This window comes from Syngnathoides biaculeatus, chromosome 9, assembly GCF_019802595.1.
Source record: "Syngnathoides biaculeatus isolate LvHL_M chromosome 9, ASM1980259v1, whole genome shotgun sequence".
NCBI lineage: Eukaryota > Metazoa > Chordata > Actinopteri > Syngnathiformes > Syngnathidae > Syngnathoides > Syngnathoides biaculeatus.
Window position 1 is genome coordinate 31,201,983 of NC_084648.1, and position 22,304 is coordinate 31,224,286.

Genomic DNA, 22,304 nt, shown 5'->3' on the forward strand with positions numbered 1-22,304 from the left:
TTCTTTATCTCACTGTGTGTGTCTGTCTGAGGGAGCGCCTGTGTGTACAATATGTGTGCACTTGTGTGTGTACGTGTATTTTGTGAATTGGATTGGGTGCCCTCATCCATGCCCAGTGGAGACAACAACAAACTTAACATTATGGGTAGGGCAAACAGATTAAAAACAAGTGCATACTGAATGAACACTGACAAGGGCACCTTGTGTTGTGGCTTGTAGCTCAGATGTCATCTCTTTTCAGGGAGGTTCATTGTAAAGACAAAACTAGTGAGAGCTTAGGACCTTTGCACAATACTGTATGTAAAATAAGGATATTTGCACATTCAGTAAGTACAGTTTCCTTCACTGCATCTGAGGATGCAATTGGATGAACAAGTCAATGACCCAGTGCTATGAGCACATAATCCACATGACGTCAGCATTCAAAACCTGATTCCATGGTTTTATTTATTTTCTTCATAGTCTAGTTTACAAGACTGCAAACTCCTACCAGACCAATAAACATATTACTACATTGTACTTACATTATTAACTTCACATTGTGGATGATTTTGTTGTTGTGCTATGTACTAAGTGCATTCCTGTGAAGCCATAAAAATGACTTTAGTTATCATGCAGAAATTCTGTAACACGCTGAAAAATTCATTTGCTAATGCAATTTATTATGCTATTTATACAATAAACATTTTAGCGAGGTTTATAATGAGCATATAAACGTTACAAAAGTGAACTATGATTGCAATTCACATCTAAAAACCAAGACTTGGAAAATAATCAAATTTCATTCCATGAGAGCTATATTGATGGACTTACACATACAAAGGTCCAGAGTAGTCCACTGATGTGATACCATCACTATAATTCCATACCTCTCTTTCACTTCCAAAGTGGGAGTGCCACAACAGTTATCCAAACCCAAAGCGTTGAGCTCAGAGTGTACCCTCCAGTGGATATGGTGTTAGTAGTCACTTTAGCTGCAGTCACAGGTGCAACTGTAGTGGACTGTCTCACCTCCCCCACACAAACTCCTACATTTCCCACGTTGTCCACAACAGACAGCTCTACTCTCTGTGCACAGCAGGAGGCCCAGTACGAGGCAACGGTGATGTTCTCACCTCCTGGCCCAACCACTGTGGTTGTGCTGAGGGTGCCACTCCCTACACGGACGGTGACTCTTTCAATCCCTGTCCCATTTACACCGTCGGTAACATTGACCACAAACTGCCACTGAGATGAGTAGCAGAGTGATGAAGATGAACAGCTGCTGGATGTACTGACCTCCTGGCACACTGGTCCATTGAAATCAGTCATCTGGAGGCAGACAGTTGAGCAATTAGAGTATTTAGAGTAATTCGAGTAGTGTGTAAGTCAGTTGTAATACTGGGAGAAAAATGTTACAGGAGTGCCTTGGGCACTCAATCAATCCTTAATCCTCAATATTTGGTCGAACTCCATCCATCCATCCATCCATCCATTTTCTTATCCTCACAAGAGTCACGGGTGTGCTGGAGCCTATCTCAGCTGTCAACGGGCAGGAGGCAGGGTACACCCTGAACTGGTTGCCAGCCAATTGCAGGGCACATGGAGACAGACAACAGCCGCACTCACAATCATACCTGAGGGCAATTTAGAGTATCCAATTAATGTTGCATGTTTTGGGGATGTGGGAGGAAACCAAAGTGTCTGGAGAAAACCCACGCAGAGATGGGTACAACATGGAAACTCCACACAGGCAGGGATTGAACCCTGGTCCTCAGAACTTCACCCTGTACTGGTGACCAGTACAGGGTGAAGTCTGCCTTTCGCCTGAAGCTTGCTGAGCCAGCTCTCCTGTGACCATTGTGAGGAAAAGCAGTTTGGATAATAGATTGACAGATGAATGCACACTGACTAGACTACATGGATCCATCTATCCTTTTTCTTTGCCGCTTATCCTCACAAGGGTCACGGGAATACTGGAGCCTATCCCAGTTGTCAACGGCTAGGAGGCAGGGTACACCCTGAACTAGTTGCCAGCCAATCGCAGGGCACATGGAGACAGACAACAGTCACATCCACAGTCACATCTAAGGGCAATTTAGAGTGTCCAATTAATACATGTCTTTGGGATGTGTGAGTAAACCGGAGTGCCTGGAGAAGATCCACGCAGGCAGAGATTGAACCTTGGTCCTCAGAACCTTGAGGGCAACACTTTACAGCTGCGCTGCTGTGCTAGTCGAACTCCATGAACCACATTAATGTGTATCAGGGTCTTAAACCACCTTGAGTGCTTTTCTCTTACCTCAGCAGCATCTGAAAACCCAAGGAGAACATAGTTGATATCAGTTGCATCTGCATCTTCTGCCTCAATCAGTGTGACGCCCATTCCCGATACAGCACTGATAGGAGTGGTTAGGGTCACGGTGCCACTGGCTCTTCCTCCACTGTCTGTTTCTATGGTGACAGAACTGGGGGATGTGGAGTCAAAGCTGTGGTCATTGGTAGCACGAAGCGTAAATGTGCCAGTCTCCGTCTCGTTATCGACTCCACTGGTTGTTGTGGTGACAGTGACTGGGATGAATACTGTGGAGCCTGGTTCGATGTTCATGCTGTTGGCCTGAGCCTAGCAAAGGGAAACAGTTATTTTTAATGCGTGTTCACATATCACAAGTTTGGTTCAGTTAAATTAAATCCGCCTCAATTTATCTGATAGATTGACCTTTTGCTTGAGTGGGAATGCTGCCATTCACAACCGGGTAGGTAGCAAAGAAGTTGATAAGGACCACTTGGAGAGGTAGTTTCGCTTCATTTACTCTGGTTCAGTTTCAGTGCAGCTCAATGCACATTGAATAGGGGAGTCACTGATTTTGTAGTGGTACACACACTTGACTTTAGTGCGAGTAGCATGGGGTCGATTCCCGCTCAGTGATGGTGTTTATGTCTGCCCTGTGACCCACTGGTGACCAGTACAGGGTGAAGTCTGCCTTTCGCCTGAAGCTTGCTGAGCCAGCTCTCCTGTGACCATTGTGAGGAAAAGCAGTTTGGATAATAGATTGACAGATGAATGCACACTGACTAGACTACATGGATCCATCTATCCTTTTTCTTTGCCGCTTATCCTCACAAGGGTCACGGGAATACTGGAGCCTATCCCAGTTGTCAACGGCTAGGAGGCAGGGTACACCCTGAACTAGTTGCCAGCCAATCGCAGGGCATATGGAGACAGACAACAGTCACACTCACAGTCACATCTAAGGGCAATTTAGAGTGTCCAATTAATACATGTCTTTGGGATGTGTGAGTAAACCGGAGTGCCTGGAGAAGATCCACGCAGGCAGAGATTGAACCTTGGTCCTCAGAACCTTGAGGGCAACACTTTACAGCTGCGCTGCTGTGCTAGTCGAACTCCATGAACCACATTAATGTGTATCAGGGTCTTAAACCACCTTGAGTGCTTTTCTCTTACCTCAGCAGCAATTGAAAACCTAAGGACAACATAGTTGATGTCAGTCCCATCTGCATCTTCTGCCTCAATCATAAGGGAGACACCCGTTCCCGATACCGCACTGTTAGGAGCAGTTAGCGTCACAGTGCCATTGGCTGTTCCTCCACTGTCTGTTCCTATTGTGACAGATGTGGGGGATGTGGAGTCAAAGCTGCGATCATTGGTAGCACGAACTGTAAATGTCCCAGTCGCAGTCTCGTTAACGACTCCACTGATTGTTGTGGTGACAGTGAATGGGATGAATACTGTGGAGCCCGGTTCGATGTTCATGCTGTTGGCCTGAGCCTAGCAAAGGGAAACAGTTATTTTTAGTGCGTGTTCACATATCACAGATTTGGCTCAGTTAAATTAAACCCGCCTCAATTTATCTGATAGATTGACCTTTTGGTTGAGTGTGAATGCTGCCTCTCACAACTGGAAGTTGATAAGGACCACTTGAAGAGGTAGTTTCAGTTCATTTACTCTGGTTCAGTTTCAGTACAGCTCACTACACACTAAATAGACTAAAGGCTTCCATCCATCCATTTTCTTTGCTACTTATTCTCACAAGTTGTGCTGGAGCCTATCCCAGCTGTCATCGAGCAGAAGGCGGGGTACACCCTGAACTGGTTGCCAGGCAATCACAGGGCACATGGTGATAGACAACGGTCACAGTCACAATCATACCTAGGGGCAATTTAGAGTCCTAAAGGCATCCCTGGTATTAAAATGGTTGGAGAGCTGCTGATCTTAAAAAAATAATAGAATGACACATTTGGAAATATGATCATAATGCCGTTTTTTTTTTTGTCTGATACACGGTACATATGTCTATGGGTGGAATCTTAAAGAATACAGGAACCACAAGTCTTGTTTAATTCACGAACATTTAATTCAAGAAGAACAAATCATTTTTGTGAATGAACTGAACTGAACTAATTCGTTCTTTTAGCGTGGCTGCTGCCCGCCGCAATAAGGCGAGCGAGTCGGTTGGAGGCAGAAATGAAACTTTCCGTCACTCACTTCTGAATCTTTAGCGAATCACCAATGAGCAGCTTGTGTGCAGGTGGGGGTGAGACTTCGTTTAACGTACTTCCATGTGATTTTCAATTTGTTAGTGTTGTTTACTTCTGCAAATGACCACAGAGCAGCTAGAGTCAAGGAGCGCCATGCAGGTAGAGGAGGGAGTTATGTGAACTGTTGTGATGTACCAAAGAAAGGAAGAGTAATTCTTTGAGTAAGTGGTGAACTAATGTACTGAAGAACTGATAGTGATTTTTTTTCGGGTTGAACTTATTGGTCATGATCCGTTAGGCCCGAGTGATTCGTTTGTTGAACATCTTTGGGATCCACTAAGGAATGATGTACTTGTACTGTATATGCCCAAGGAATGTACTCATGGGTGATTTTTACCGCATGTCCTGATGTTCCCGTGGGAATAGTTTTTACTAGCAGCTGTTTCTTTAAGCTAACGTCTAATGTTGAGTGAGTCAAGCACATGAAAACACTTACACATATTTGAAATGAATTTAAATTAATAATAAATGTGTGTCCATACACATAGCTATAATTTGATCGCTCTCTCTAATGAGCCACAAGTTTGTGCAAGTTCTCCCACTTAAAAAGATAAGAGAGGCCTGTAATATTCATCAGAGGTATACATCACTTATGAGAGACCAACTGGGGGAAAATAATCCAAAATATCATATTCTCTAATTTTTAAAGAACTCGCTAATTATGGTGGAAAATAAATATTTGGCCAAGAAGTATTTGGTCACTTACAAACAAACAAGATTTCTGGCTACTCACCGACCTTTAAGAGGCTAATCTGTCCTACACTCATTCCTTGTATTAATGACACCTGTTTGAATACATAAGAATAAAAGTCCCTTGTCCACGACCTGAAACCGTCACACTCCAAACTCCACCATGCCTAAGATCAAAGAACTGTCAGGGGACACCATAAAAAAAATTGTACCTGTCTTGGAAGCCTGAATCTGTAATAGGTAAACACCTTGGTGTGAAGAAATCAAATTTGGGCTCAGTTATTACAAGATAGATGACATAAAAGACCGTAATATAGATCAGGGGTGCTCAGACTAGATCTACTCAAGCAGCCTTGCACGTGCGCATAGCCATGATTGCCATGGAGAAAGCAAAAGAGAATGCCTATATGTGCATGTGATCAATGTATCTGCCACACCTGAATCAAGTGACGAGATGGATGAGAGGTTAACATCTTTTTTTTTTTTTTTTGGGCACACCGTCATGCGATCGACCAAAACTATCTCGCGACCGGCACATTGAGCACCCTTGATGGAGATAGTCCCCTTCAATCTGGGACTGCATCAAACAGCTCCCCCAATGAGGTAAAAATGATCACAATAACGGAAAGCAAAAATCCCAGAACCACATGGGAGGACTGAGTGAATGACCTGCAGAGAGCTGGGAACAAGGTAACAAAGGACTCAAATCCTCCAGTGCCAGGCATGGCACCCTATCTAAGCCAGTAAACGTGCTGGACCATCTGAAGTTTTCTTGAGAGCATTTGAAGGATCCAGAAGATGATTGGGAGAATGTTATATGGTTAGATGAAATCAAAATAGAACATTTTGGTAATGGCCGTGTTTGGAAGAGAAATAATGCTGAGTTGCATCCAAAGAACATCAGACCTACTGTAAAGCATGGGCATGGAAATATCATGCTTTCGGCCTGTATTTCTGCAAAAGCACCAGGATGACTGATCCGTGTAAAGGAAAGAATGAATTGGGCCATGTATCATGAGATGTTGAGTGAAAACCTCCTTCCATCATTCTGGGCATTGAAGATGAAACATGGCTGGGTCCTTTCAGCATAACAATAATCTCAAACACATCACAATGTAAGGTAATGATGGATTGGCTTCATAAGAAACATTTCAATATCCTGAGGTGGCCTAGTCTTTAGATTTCAACCCCATAGAAAATCTCTGAAGGGAGCTGAAAGTTTGTGTTGACGAGAAACAGCCCCAAAACATCAACATGCTTTAGATGAGATCTGCATGGAATAATGGGCCAAAATACCAACAATAATCATTTTTTTGCCCCATTGTATATAACGCTTCTCACAACACTTTCCACTAACCAGATGACATTAGCTGAAAGATGAGTGAGCAGAAACTTCGTGTGGTGGATGATGGAGTCAGAGATGCAATCCACCAGGGTGGATTGCAATAAATTCCCTCCAGCTGGCAAGAGCCTAGCTTACATTTAGTAGCTGAGCTTGCTGCACGCATGCTCAAGAGTTTCATCCGAAGCCGGGTGTTCAAAAGTTTACTGAAAGAGAGATAGTTTGGTGAAAGTGTTGAGTGAATATGAACCTCAGAGATTGATCATTACCTGAACGGGGAAGCACTTGAATAATTTTGTGAAAAAGAACAGAACAATTCATGAATTAATCTTTTGAATGGATCTTTTTAAGGAAATGATTTTAATGATTCCATGCACTCTAGAGGACTGCTGTGCCCATCAGAAATGTGATGCCAAACATGCCATGTTTGATTTTAAAATATGAACATAGTTTTAGTTTTCACACAAGTTTAAGTTCATTGAAGTTTGGTTACACATGTGACCACAAAAACTGCACCGAGAGAGAAAACAAATGAATTTAATTAGAACAGACCAACACAACCTTTGTCTAAAAGCAGGCCAAAAAATAACCCCTGATTTGATTGGAATGATGATGGAATAATGAGGGCAAAGATGAAAGTCTGTTTTCCCTTGACAGAAAACTGAAGGTGATTGTGCTTACAGTCAGTGAAATGCTGGAAGTCTTTATATGAGTGGAGACCTGCCGCTGGAACCTGCTTGAAGTTGATTTTGATGAGCTGCTGTCTTCTCCTTTCAACCGAACCACAAAATTACCTGCTGGAATCTCATTAAAGGTCACCAGGAAGTCAGAACCTCCTAATGACTGTGGAGAAAAGGACAAGCCACTGTTGTATAAACTTTTGGTTATCTGAAATTATAATTGAAGTTGGAAACAAAGTAGTGGCGACAGGGACTTATACATACCGATACATATTTAGGAATGCTATGCCATAATAGCAAACTTAATCCCCGCCAAATTTTCAACAGTATCAACTAATTTCCAGAGACACAAATTACAGCTTCTAGTCAATTAATATCAGGTATGATCAGGTATTTATTGCTAATAGGTTAGTTGTGGTACATTCTCTTTTTACAGCAGTAAATTACTTTGGTTTTCTGTGATTAAGAAGATGATCAAACATACAGTACCTGCAAGGTCCCATCAACGTCTGCTGGCCCGGAGCTGTCATGCAATGTGATCTCTGCATTATTTACACTGTCACACCCTACAACTGTGACCAGGAGGGTGACATTACCACCTGAAGGTTTATAATATAGGACAAAAGTTACTTTTACAATTCCAGAGACATGAACAAATTATACAGATATAGGTATGAATATCAATACATTTAAGACCTGACAGTGGACACATAAATGATAACTTTGAGGGCAAAGTATACGATGGTGAAATTGAACAGGATATTCAACCTGAAAGAGGACGTCCCTCTTTCAGAAAGAAGTCTCCATGGAGTCCTTCATGAGCTTCCACAAGATTGTAGATGAAGTTCATTGAACTTTGACCTAGTATCAACGTTGGTCACAATTTACAATTGGGTAAACACACATTATCCACCACATTTCATGACTGACCTGTGACCTTTACTGAGTAGGTGTCATTGGAGTCTACACTTATTTCCCACAGTCCTGTTTCATGGTCATTGTTGAGGATTAGTCGTTGTAGGTTACCTGCTAAGGTCAAAGATGCCAGGGGGCCACTGGACTCATTAGAGTGCTGACATATACCTAGAAAGGTAGGTATATATGTTGAACCAGTTTGTTCTTTTAATGGCTGCTGCTTAGAAGGAAGAAATACGTGGACTAGACATTAATACCTGTGGCACTGGTGAGATTAAATAAGAGAGAGGATGTTCCTGTGATGTAGATTGTAATGTTTCTTAGTGAGGTATCAACAATAAATGTAAACTTATCGGACTTTCCGGGATTCATCACGACTTGAAAGACTGTCACCTGAAAAAGACATGAGAATGGGATTTTTAAACATCTACTGTGTTTATTTGTTTCCTCCTCTGATTTGAATTTACCATGGCACTGGATGAGGAATCCTCTATAACTCTTGTAGCCAGAGCAAGATCTGACTTGCTGACCTCAATGGCTTGACCTCCAGAGGCCCAAGCAAGGTCACGGTACAGTTGAGCATCTGCTTGATTCAGTGTTCTTATGCTTCGACTGGTCAAGACATGTGTCAGCATAAAAGTCACCTGAAAATACAACAGCTCAGTTTTAAAAACACATAGAATGTCAAACTTACATACAGTTTAAGCATCTGACCACCAGATAGTCTGATGCCAGTGGTTTGAGTGATAGTCTGAGCATTGTATAATGTTCTAAACTTTTAAACTCAGGGATAAAACATTTTTCCCCAGGGAGTCAGTCACTGAGAGTGTAGTGGTACACACCCCTTCCTGCCCTGCGACTGACTGGCGACCAGTTCAGGGTATAGTCCATCCGCCTTTTGCCCGAAGCTGGCAGGGATAGGCTCCAGCTTTCCCGCAACCCTTGTGAGGATAAGCGGCTTGGGTAATGACAAGACATTTTCCCCATACAATCATCATAGTGGCGTGTCGCGTACATCCTTGTCTTTTCCCTACATATATCCACACACAATGAAACTTGACACTATTCCCATTTTTTTCCTCCTCATTTACATATCGAGTATACACATCTATAGAATGCAACTATAAGTGGTGATACAGAAGCTCTTCATGTATTCATGAATTGCTTATTGCAATGAATGAGAAGTCCCACCCTCAGTGAAAGAATCCCAGGAGTGCGTGCCTACGGACACATGAAAGTGAACTCATATCATTGTGCATGGAAAAAGACTGACAGAAATGTCCAATAAATTGCAGCATCCGCAACGCGGAGGCAATGTACCTCGCCCAATCAATTAAGCATGGAAACTGGGATCCACCCGAGAGCAAACCTGTGGACAGGACAGGTCCCAACCCATGAGACCCAGGGCAGTCCGTTGGTATCCCGAGGCCCACCGACAGCTGGCCACCAGCCTAGTGGCCGGAGGGACCCAATGCCAGCTCCCACAGCCAATCCACCTGCACCACTGCCCCACATGCCCCCGCCCTCATGAGAACAGGAAGGCTCCCACAACCCACAGGACCCAAGATGCAGCCAGTCTCAGCCCAGCTCGAGCATGGAAGAAGTTCTTGTATTTGTTGAAAAGTGGGGGAGGGAGATAGGGGTACCTGACAAGAGAATGAAGAGGGTGGGAACCCAGGGAGCAGCCATGGTCCGTCAGAGGGGAGCCCAACGTCAAAAAAGCCATCCAGCCCGGGGGGCCGGGTTTCAGGAGCAAAATTTAAAACCTACCTCCCCACTGTTACTATGACTGGCAGTAATTGGGCCAGGAAACAGCTCAAATATGCTTGAACCTGGTCTGACACCCACAGCCCTCCCGTAACCCTTCGACATTATGCGCCCAGATGTGATAAGTGCAAAAAAATGATGTAAAGTGAACAGCGTCAGGGTGTGTGGTAAGTGAATACATGTCGTCCCACCATGCCAACTGATCTAAAATAGTTAAAATGAGGTAATAATATAAGTGATGATAATAATAATAATCTGTCCATCCACTTAGCTGCGTATCCTCACAAGGGTCGCTGGAGTGCTGGAGCCTATCCCTGTTAACGGGCAGGAGGCGGGGTACACATTGAATTGGTTGCCAGGCAATCACAGGGCACATGGAGACAAACAGCCGCACTCACCATCACACCTAGGGGCAATTTAGAGTGTTTTAATGTTTAATGTTAAGGAATGTGTTGTAATGTTTTAATGTTGCATGTTTTTGGGATGTGGGAGGAAATCGCAGAGGAAGCTCAAAATCTCCACCATGATGAAGTAAAACTGTTCCATCATAAATGGAATTCTGATTCTCTATCCTGCGTGATCCACAAGGTAAACAGGAAACATGAGTATACACATCTAAATGCAAAGACTATTTGAACACAACTTATCTTGATCATCTTTTAAAAAGCCATGGCAGTGGACATGATATTACACAAGAAAATCCCGTGTCTTGTTTGGAGGAACTATGTTTGTTCTTTTGGTGCTGATAATTTCATGGTGCCAAGTTGTATTTTCCTCTTGGGTAACTGAAACCTGGGTGTGTTTTGACATGACTCACCTCAGACTTGGTGCTCTCTATGAGGGCAGTGATGGTACTTTTCAAGGCAGCATCTTTTGCTGGAGCATCAGTGAAGACAAATATCTGAGACAAGGCTGGTGCAGCAGTAAGGGCAAGCTGTCAGCCAGAACAAACTAGTCAAGATTTATCCACTGACTTGAATAAAAATCCATTTATTTCCCAGAGTTTACTTCTAAATCCCTGTATCTGTTGCACTAAAAGTTACTCAAATTCCAGTAATGTAACACATTACTACTTGAATTCACATTAACAGAGAAAATAAAGGCAATTCTAATCCACATCTTTTAAATTAATCCATCCATCCATCCATCCATCCATTTTCTGAGCCGCTTGTGCTCACAAAGTCGTGGGAGTGCTGAAGCCAATCCAGCTATCATCGGCAGGGTGCAAGGTACACTGTTAACTGGTTACCAGCCAATTGCAGGGCACATAGAGACAGACAACAGTCACACTCACAATCACACCTAGGGACCATTTAGAGTGTCCAATTAATGCATGTTTTTACGATGTGTGAGGAAACCGGAGTGCCCGGAGAAAACCCACACACCCACAGGGAGAACATGCAAACGGCATACAGGTGATGCCGGGATTGAACCCGGTCCTCAAAACTGTGAGGCCAACGCTCTGCACCTCCACCACCGTTCTGCCAATTAGTGTCAAAATTTAAAAAAGTGATGAAAGGGTTCACTCTGCTGCAAACACCTGCAGGCCAGACAATGACGACTCTGGGATGTCACCACCTCCATTGGCAGTCAGTTGGTTGATGCTTTCTTTGAATTTATCTGCATCAGTCGTCATTAGTAGAGGTCCAAAACCTGCCAATTGTAAAAGAATGTTACACTATTTGTTTACAGTAAGCTGCGTTCGCTACAACCTGACATGATTGGAAAGTTGAAAGCAATGTGCTCAATTCTGTGATAACACATTGTGCGAGAGTGCACTGACTACCTGGATCATTAAAAGGAACTAATATGTAGGCTGAAGGCTCCTGCTGGGTTCCCCTTTTTCTGTCAATGATGTTAAAGGAAACTCTCTTTGCTTCTGCTATGTCATTGCTCATACTGCCTGTTGTGTCAATGACAAAACACAGTGCAGAGGACTGCGAGAGGCCCATCAGTCTGGAGAAATTCAAGACAAAAACTACCTTTACCACATCTTCGTGCTGACAACTTGGACCTTGGAACCACAAATTGCTCAATCAAAGGGTCTTGCGTACCGTAGGAAGTTGTGATCTCCTACAGCAATTCTGATCTCCTCCAAAAGCTCCACAGTAGCATTCTCAGCCAAATCAGCTGCTTCATGGTGAAGTGAACCATGACTGGACCAAATTTTGTCCTTATTGATGCCACCCACTGGCTCACGTTTGCTCGTTTGGTCAAAAGCACCCCCATGGCTGCATTTACCTTGGAGCACAAAGAAAATCTTTGGATTGTGTATCACACCACAATGCGATATTCCTTTTCATGACTGCTGATTGCAATGACACTATTTGAATGATTTCACCATGATCTGAGATAGATTTGGAGTTTTCTTGCTGAGGGGAGTTATTCAAACACATTGGAGGGAGATTTATCCATGGAAGGCCATAATTAAAACTGAAGTTTAATCTTTCATTAATTTTCCATGCTTTTTGTCCTCACTAGGGTCACGGGCATGCTATAGCTATTGCTATAACTCAGCTACCTTTGCACGAGAGTTGGGGTACACCGGGAATTGATCTCCAGGCAATCTACAACCTACGGGCAATTTACAGTGTCCATGTTTGAAAACCCACTCAGGCATAGGGAGAACATGCAAACTCCACATAGACGAGGCCTGATTTGAACTCAGGTCCCTGTGAGCCGGATGTACTAACCACTTGTCCACTGTGCTGCCAAAAACTAATAATAGATATTTATTGCTTCCATTTGTACTTTACATCAGTCCTACTTTTAATCTGAATATTTGGAATAATCACAAATCTTAAAGCCAAGTATAACCTGTGTCATCTTTTGGGGAATTTGCTTCGCCAGAAATCCCATCAGGCATTGTTTTATGTTCCAAAGCTAGATATCTAAAAAGCCTAAGTTGTTTTTCAAATTCTCATTTCATTCATATGACAAACATCCAGGTAATTTCTCATAAAGTTACCATCTGGCTTTTCTGATGACATGAGGTTGAAGTAGCCAGAAGTAAGAAGCCCTTGCTGCAGTACGTCAGGCAAAATGTTGTCGTCACAGTTGTCACCTGTGCAGTTTCTACAGGTTGAAATATTTGGTCCTACAGGCAAATTTGGTCAGAAAAATAGTATCATAATACTGTACCATAACCAGTGTTTAAAAAACAAGGTTTGGGAGGAATTTGTATCTTGTCACGGTGGTGTTTGAAATAATAGTCCAATGTGACTGACCGGATTAATCCACATTTTCATTGCTACATGTCAAACAAGTTACCAGTTGGTGCAGTAGATTCTCAGAAAACCAACAAGAACCAGCATTCAGGATATACACACTCTTAAGGCTGTGGGATTTGGAAATCTGCTGTTGACGTTACAAATATAAAACTATTTAATACAAACTTTTTTGTTTCTTGGATTTCCCAATCATTTGAATCACTAAACTTATGTTTGGTTGCATAACCACAGTTTTTTAAATAACTGCTTCACACCCGTGTGGCATAGAGTCAACTAACTTGTGGCATCTTTCAGCTGTTATTCCACTCCAAGATGCCTTCAAACAGTCCACAATTCATTTGTATTTCTTTTCTTTTGCTTCAGAAACAGCAACAGAAGCCAGCAGCTGTAGAACATTTTAAAGAAAAGGCAAGTGCAGAAGAGGCTACAATTTCCCAAAGAACACATCAACTAACCTAAAGAGAAACATTTTGTAGACTGATGAGTGTAAAATGATGAGGTTCAGGGGCCAGAAACAGTTTGTGAGATGCCCCCCAAACTCTAAATTCAAGCCACAATACACAGTGAAAACAGTGAAGCATGGTGGTGTAAGCATCATGGTTTGGGCATATTTTACCAACTACTGTGTTGATCTTATATATCGCATACCAGGGATCATGGATCAGTTTGCGTTATGTCAAAATATTGAAGTGATCATGTAGTCTTATACTGAAGAGGACATGCCCTTGAATTTTGTTTCAACAAGACAATGAACCCAAACACAAAAATAAAGACGCAAAGTCTGGTTCCAAACCAACAGTGTTAATGTCATGGAGTGGCCAGCCCAATCCCCGGCCCTTAGCTCAATTGAGAACTTGTGGGGTAACCTGAGAAAAAGCTGTTTCTGAAGCAAAACCAAGAAATGTAAATGAATTGTGGAATGTCATTAATTTTGGAGTGGAATAACACCTGAAGGGTACCACAAGTTGGTTGAATCCATGCCACACATATGTGAAGCAGTGAAGCAACTAAATATTAGATTAATGAGTCAAAGGATTAGGAAATACTAGAAACAAGTTTGTACAAAATAGTTTTGAGTTTGTAAAGTCATTGGCAGAGTGCTATTTTTTTAACACACTCCCTTCAAAAATTGCCCAATTGCACAGCCTTAAGTGTGTGCACTTATGAATGCTAGGTCTTGTTGTTTTCTGAGAATCTAATGCACCTACTGGTAAATTGTTTGACTTGTAGGAATTGAAAAAAATCCTTTGAAAAAACATGGATTAATCTGGTTAACAACATTGGACTGCTATTATTTAGAACACTGTATATAGCGTTGTACACTGGTCTAGGTTAACCCTAACCGTGGGGTGAACCCAAATCATTCATACCAAAAACACATAAAAATAAATGTAAAAAAAATAATGTAAGCACTACAATATGTGCATATGACTGGGTAAAACAATGGAATGGTGAGCATTATTCCTTGTGAATAGACATCATGAGATTTGTGGCCAAAATGCAGAAATGGGACTATGTGTCAGTAGGCAAAACATTTTAAATACAATGTTACAATGAAGTCTATTTTACTTTGTGTCCTCAATAATCTCCAATTCTGAGTCCTCTTTTCCACACCTAGGGTATGGGCTAACTTTTTCATGCCCCAAGTATGGCATAAACCTCATTGTATCAGGACTGTCTTAAAAACAAACAATTCTGGGTTAGTCTGATTATCACTTCACTAGTGACATAAGGTAAATAGTATAATAGTGAATATAATTTTGTAGTGTTTCAGTGATCCATCCATCCATCCATCCATCCATCCATCCATCCATCCATCCATCCATCCATCCATCTATTTTGTGAACCGCTCATCCTCATGAGGGTCGCGGGAGTGCTGGAGCCAATCCCAGCTGTCATTGGGCAGGAGGTGGGGTACACCCTGAACTGGTTGCCAGCCAATCATAGGACACATCGAGACAGACAACATTCGCACTCACAATCACACCTAGTGGCAATTTTATAGTCTCCAATTATTGCACGTATTTGAGATGTGGGAGAAAACTGGAGTGCCCAGAGAAAAGCCACTGAAAATTAAACCCTGGCCCTCAGAACTGTGAGGCCAATGCTCGACAGCTGTGTCACCATGCCGCCCGCATATACCACCATCCAGACAAAACAGTCGTTGCTATGGAACCCATACCTTGTATATGTAAACAACGGCATTTTACCTGCCAGATTCTCCAGAGTTTTGTAAGGTTTGATCAGGGCATTGTAAGGAGCCGTGTTTCCCAATTCCACCCAGTTACTGTGACTGTAGAAATCCTGTAAGTATCTAGCATCAGTTATACATGCCATATGGGGCTCATGGGTTTCATCTTCCAAAACTACTCAAGCATTTCAACTCACTTGCAATGTGTGGCACACTTGTCCAAGAATCCAGCGCCCAGTGATGAAGTTCTCCAGTTTCACACTGGCCTTCACAGCAGACACACCTGTACAAACAGTACACCGGGGAGACAATGTGGAAAATAACTAAGTCTAGATAAGAAACCATACACAATATTGATGGGATCACACAACCATATTGCCCTACCAAACCACCATGGTCTCTCCTTCTTTTCTGGCATCAGCTTTTGAGTCTACCTTCCATTACCAGTAGTGACATGAATAGAATTTTAGCATATTAACAGGCAGTGCAATGTAACAGAATTTCTTGGATTATTTTCTTGAGCTTTCTAAACATTTTTCAGTTGTTGCCAGGCTCCTTTGAAACTGCCCCCCAAACGACTGGAAAAATTAGGATATGCCAGTCATACCCACGTGGCTGATGCTATGTTACTAGACAGAGAGAAGAACAGGACCATACATATACAAAAAGCAAACTCAATGGGTTATTATACCTGGCAGGGCAGACTCCGATTAGACAAATATCTATATTAGATGTAAAAGACATTGATTTGAAAAACAAATAACACTGGTGGATCACTAACACAACAGAAGATTTTGTATACCTTTTGTGATTACGTCTCTCCCTTTCTGGAACTTCTCACCATGAAAATGATACTCTTCACTAAGCATTGATTCTAAATCCACATTGGCATTGTTGAAGTACATATTGCCAATGGAAATATGGAACGGGACATTGGACAGGAGTGAGGTGGAATTGTCTGAAACTGAACATGACTCTTGTACCCGATCAGCTGTTAGCGTGTCATCTATCTAAAGACAGAAGAAGAGATGACTGAAATTCATTTTGGGGATTTTGCCAAAAAGTTGTGCATGAATTAACACGTGTGTACCCCATCTTACAGTCAGAGTGAAGTCCCTTCCCTCTGTTGCAGCAATGTTTCCACAGACCTCAGCAGTCTTTCGGAGAACTGCCCTTATGGTGATCTTGCGGTGAGAAGTAGAATTTCCATCAGACGCAAACAGTGGTTGGAAGCTTTGCACTAGTCCTGTGAGGTCAAGGACCACAGACACCAGTAACAAGCACTTGGTGATCATGATGATCAATGATGCAGGCATACCTAAATCACAATAGAAAGGTTCTGTGAAGCTTCTTTAAATGTCTCTTCATTCCAGCCAAGCATGAGGAAGAATTTGGAAAAACATGAGTGAGATTACTGGGGAACAGACAAACTAGAGAAAAAAAGAAGACATTGAGAATAACAACCTCACCTTAATATCCTCTACTTGTTGATAAAAGTTATTCAGAAGTTTTGACCGCTTAAGTCTTCCAATGGATACATTCCAGTTTTCAGGATTCATACAAGTAAATTGAGCCTGAATGCATGTGTGTGTGTTAAATTGGGTTCACAGGTGTGTTTGCGTGTGCCCGGGTCTTGTTGTCCTCTTATAGGTTCCTTAAAGGATTTGACCTAATGAACGTGCACACACCCTCATGTCTTGTTGTGACATATCACCATAGAGTTTTTCCAGTGTCCAGAATAGATGTTTTTATCTATTGGTTTTAGTGGATGCACTGAGAAAAAAAATCCCTGTATTTTAGGGGCAGAGTTACAATGTGAAAAGTTAGACATACGATGACCTTCAGTTGAAAGTATCCAATTTTTTTGTTTCTTTTTGAGGAGGGTATGTTTTCATTTAATTTGTTTATCTAAATTCCCACTTTACAATAAGGATACATTTATAAAGGGATTATAACATTGCTTTTTACTTTTGTTCCCACTTTAAAAATAATAAATACAAAAATGTCTTGCCCGACTGCTTTTTGAAAATTAGAAATATGAGCTTTTTCTTATGGTGGCTCTATGATCAGACATTTAACAGAAGTGGGATAACTGCAAAGTATCATAGTAATTTTATCTTGCCAAGTCTTATTGTTGAAATACATAATTTAGAAGCCCTTAATGTTAGTAGGTGTATGGTTGTGGTAGTTATGCAAAATCTACTTACAACCACAAAAACATTGTGGAACAGTTAGACTCAGGCAAGATGGAATGCAAAGCATTTTTTAATTGTGGGTAACCAGGAATGGCATCTTTAAAAGTGAACACTGAACAATGCAATCACTGATTGATAAAAGAATGGCACTTCAAAATCACATTTAACCTCAGTTTCATCAGCATACTTTCCAATTGTGTCGAGTTTTTGCATTGAAATAGAAACATGTTTTTTTGTATAAATTGAAACTTTTGATAAGATGAGACCTCGGCATTTTTGACAACGTTAAAAAGGTGTGGCTAATAGTATTCTAAATGAAACAAGTAGTGGCCTGTCTTTTAGACCTCTGCCACTTGGGTCACTTAGTCTCAGATAACAGGAAAAGGAATGTCCTTTATATAAATGTCACTGGATGGAAGATTAGTAGCTCAGAGAACTGTTGTGAAAATATAAGTTGTTTAATTTCTCTTGAATTGGTGGACAAGTAAAATTTCATAGGGTCCTCCAGGATCCAACTAATGTTGTGAAACACTGAATGCTGCTCTGTAATATATTTAGTGAATAATTAACAATTACATATTATGTAGCACGGACTAGTAACTAGGTAACACGGTGATACAAGGCTTAACAAGGTAAACATTTTTCCCTTCTGGCCTTTGTGGCATGCAAATACTTTCATCTCCACACCCCCCGAGAGTGTTGAAACAGCAAGGAGGCACTAACCACATAAATATTTGTTTGGGAAATTCTGACCAAACAGCATGAGTAGAGCTTGTTCTTTGAGTGGCCAGAACAATTTATTTTGTTTTAAAGGCCGTTAGAACACTTTATGGTCTACCATGTGTTCACAGGCTATTATTCTTTTAACCCTTTTAAAACCACGGGAATAACCGGTGACACCACGGTGCATGTGGCACATGACACACATTAACAAAAATAGACAAAAAAATGCCAGGTGTGTTTATAAATATATCTATCGTTATGGTGCGAAAATGGTTTTTAAGTAGTACATACACTATATTAAAAAAAAACACTTTTTAATAGCTTTTATACACATGGTTGTGTCACTCATGTCTGCCCTCACATCAAGATCAACCTTTTTAATTTTGTTTTTCACTAAATATTTGTTTTATCTTTTTTAATTTAGCTTGGCATCTATTTTTACTTCCTGCATTTATGTTTTTAGGTCTATTATTTATATTTTGTTTATTTCAGCTTTTTTTATTTGTAGGGTCTGTTGTTTATGTTTTGATCATTCTCACTTGATACGGTAGATCATAACATACTGCTAAACAGGTAGAAAACACGGGTAGGACTAAATGAAACAGACCTATATGGAGTCAACGAGTCATTTTTTTTAAACCATTGAAAGTGTTTAAGCTCATCGAATGCCAGTAATATAGTGGGTGCCACAAGGGTCAGTTCTTGAACCCCTTCTGTTTGGCTTGTATATGCTACACTTGGATCAAATTCTTCAGAGCCCCAATGCTAACTATCTAACCTATGCAGATGATGCACTGTGATACCTAACAGTGACTTCCATTAAACCACAAAAAAACTTGAGATGGATGTTTTTGCCGGTTAAGCAAAAGGATTTCTGAATGTAAATACCTCCAGTGACTCTAATTACGGACCATGGAACCCGTCCACAACCTTGATGTTTCGGGAGACTCCGACCTGACTTCGGTTCAATCAAATCATGGAAATTATATAAAATTGTATCATATCACATAAAAACAAACACTTACATGAAGAACATATGAACAGTGAAGGCTTGCATTTGCCATGATAACCAGGATAAGATCATCCCTGCTTTAATCTCAATTAAGATTGACTATTGTAATACAATACTTACAGTGTCTGCTAGGATGAAGGGCAAAGTTTACAAAACAGACTTCGATGGTTTGGACATGTTCAGAGGCGAGAGAGTGAGTATATTGGTAGAAGGATGCTGAGGATGGCGCTCCCAGGCAAAAGAGCGAGAGGAAGACCAAAGAGAAGGTTTATGGATGTGGTGAGGGAAGACATGAGGGCAGTTGGGGTTAGAGAGGAAGATGCAGGAGATAGGCTAAGATGGCAAAAGATGACACGCTGTGGCGACCCCTAACGGGACAAGCCGAAAGGAAAAGAAGAAGAAGAAGAAGAAGAAGATTGACTATTGTAATGGTCTTCTACACACACACCTGGAGTTCATTCAGAATGCTTCAGCTCAGGTACTGACAAGAACAAAAATATCATACATTAAAATCCATCCATCAATTTTCCGAGCCGCTTATCATCACAAGGGTCACGAGGGTGCTGGAGCCAACCAACCCCAGCTGTCGTCGGGCACGAGGCATGGTTACACCCTGAACTGATTCCCGGCCAATTGCAGGTGACACAGAGACAGACAAAAGCCACACTCACAATCACACCTGGGGGTAATTTAGATTCTCCAATTAATCCATGTTTTTGTGATGTGGGGGGAAATCGGAGTGCCTGGACAAAACCCAAGCAGGCACGGGGAGAAAATGCAAACTCCACTCCCAGGTGGGTGTAGGATTTGAACTCTGGTCCTCAGAACTGTGAGGCCAACGCCCTAACAGGTTGCACCACCAGCCTTTTTATGCATGAAAAGGAGCAAAAAAAGAGGTTTTTAAACATCCCCCCCCCCTTCTTTTGGCGCCATGTTACCAGACCAAATGGGACACCAGACATCGCCTCCTTGACCATTACTTTTCATTTTAGGATGGGTTTATGATTTAAACCAGGGGATATAAAAAGGGTATCAATTATTGGATTTCAGATAATAAGACCATTCCAGTAAAGTCTGGCAGATATTATTGTTAATGACAGCAGGGAACAGGTGGAAAAACAATTAGAAAGATGGAGAAATACATTGGAATGGAGAGGATAATTTCTGTTCAATAGCAAAAATAATAAAACTATAAATTTCACCTGATATAATGAGCTGCATTTGGATCTCGTAGTTGTTCATCGGTATTTTAACAAATGCTCCTCTGTAATATCGTATTAAGGGTGGCCTCTCCTAAATTGTACTGATGAATTTGTCTTCAGTCTCTTCCATGTATTTTGCCATGACATCTAAATGTGCAAAACATTCGTTGTCTGCCTGTGAAGAATAGAACATGGGATAGGACCCGAATGTACGACTACAGAGAAAAGGTGAAATTTAAAAAGAGGATTATAATAACAGGCCGAGGCAGGGGTCCTAAACACAACAGCATCGAAATGGTGAAGCAAAAAGGCAAGGCCAGAAAACAAGGCAGCGTCTAGCTTACTATGGCTCAAGGACCTGGAGCAAAGACATTGGAGCATGGAGCATAGACGTGATGGCAAGGTACAAAGAACTAGCAACAGACAAAATGAGACATGAGTTTATATGCATGGAGTAATTAGCACAGACAAGGTACAGATGGGAAGGCTGCTCAAAGGAATGGGGAATGAACAAACTCATGACAGTACCCCCTGCCCCTAACGACCAGCACAGGATGGCCCCGGAGCCTCAGGATGCGCAGCATGGAAGTCTCTAATTGTGTTGTTAACGATAAACCTACAGAGCTTGTGCACGTGACGTCACAGTTTGCACGGCGCCATATTGCCGGTTAAACCTAGCTACTCGGCAGGGCGGGAGTCGTTGAACTGGAGCAGATTTTTCACAATGCCTGAGACCTATTGTGCTGTTGGTTGTCACAATAGATGATACAGATATTCAAAAGAGATCATGCGATGGAATACCAGCTGAAAAGGTGAGAAAAAAAAAATCGATGGATTTCGGCAATTCAACGGGATGGATGGTGCCCAACGAAACACACACACCTGTGTAGCGAATCTGGGAATTATTCTTCTCAATCTCAAAAGAAGTATTTATAATGCCTAATTGACCCATTTGAGAACAATGCGTGTTTAAAAAAAATAAACCATCTGTCAGAGAGAGGTTTATGGGGGTTAACGTGTGGCAGCAATATGCTTCCGTCTACGAAGGAGACGACTCCCTATCCTAAATGTTTTTTTCAATCATAGTTAATAAAGCCGACTTTGTGGAAAACCAGAGGTCATTTATTTCAATATTAGAATTTGTGTTGAAAAAATCTGAGTGGGTTCATCACTATGTGGGTTTTATTCCTGATTGAGAACAGATTCAGCAACAAAGTATTTGTATGCGTCCAGACTTTTACACCCTTTCAAACTCTTCTGGGTAAATCTCGACGACTTATTCAACAGATACATGTGTACTGTACACCCAGTTGTCAAGGACAACCGGAAGCGAATTAACGGGCAAATTTCTTATCGGCGAAAATGTAGACTTCGGCATTATATATGGATCCTTCGCTCTTCTTACGGTCAGCCGCGGTCTTGTAGGACCCGCCCTGGTGTAGTATCATTAGGTGGGCTCGCTCCCAGGTCTTCCTGCAGTGTCTCACCAAGGCCAATTCAGAAGGTACTGTGGACTTCGGGGCCATGGCAGCATATGGAGTCAGTAGATAACCATGCACGATATGAAAAGGAGGCAGACCTGTGGATGGAGAGGGTAGAGAATTGTGCAAGAACTCGACCCAAACCAGATTCAGATTCCACGAGTGTGCTTCCTGAAGGTGAGACATTGGACCCCAATCTCCAGGTTCTAGTTCAGACTCTAAATCTGCCAAATGGTTTCTGAATGAAACCCAGATGCTGGACGGATGGTAGGACCTATTAATAGCAAAATTCTTTCCAAATATAAGAAATAAACGGGGTGTGGGGGGTGGCTATCAG

At 41.8% G+C, this 22,304-nt stretch overlaps 1 protein-coding gene across 1 annotated transcript; it reads right to left on the minus strand.

Moving 5' to 3' along the window:
- Window positions 1-876: 876 nt before the first annotated feature.
- LOC133506280 (von Willebrand factor A domain-containing protein 7-like) lies at window positions 877-20,878 on the minus strand. Its single transcript, XM_061830261.1, has 19 exons — window positions 20,831-20,878; window positions 20,487-20,661; window positions 16,455-16,672; window positions 16,157-16,364; window positions 15,552-15,637; window positions 15,374-15,467; window positions 12,902-13,030; window positions 11,988-12,174; window positions 11,720-11,889; window positions 11,474-11,586; window positions 10,751-10,867; window positions 8,634-8,810; window positions 8,424-8,559; window positions 8,182-8,334; window positions 8,020-8,112; window positions 7,741-7,850; window positions 7,253-7,414; window positions 3,446-3,769; window positions 877-1,311 (listed from the first exon to the last, which is right to left on the minus strand). Exons 2-19 carry the CDS (start codon window positions 20,524-20,526, stop codon window positions 877-879), a joined length of 2,952 nt encoding a protein of 983 aa, XP_061686245.1. The 5' UTR covers window positions 20,527-20,661; window positions 20,831-20,878.
- Window positions 20,879-22,304: the final 1,426 nt, after the last annotated feature.

Coding starts and splice junctions, on each gene's coding strand:
- LOC133506280 (XM_061830261.1), bottom strand. CDS start 20,526: ATGAACAACTACGAGATCCAAATGCAGCTCATTATATCAG. Junction 16,673..20,486: donor AATGCAGCTCATTATATCAG/GTGAAATTTATA, acceptor ATTGTGATTTAG/GTATGCCTGCATCATTGATC. Junction 12,175..12,901: donor GTCATCAGAAAAGCCAGATG/GTAACTTTATGA, acceptor TTGTGCTCCAAG/GTAAATGCAGCCATGGGGGT.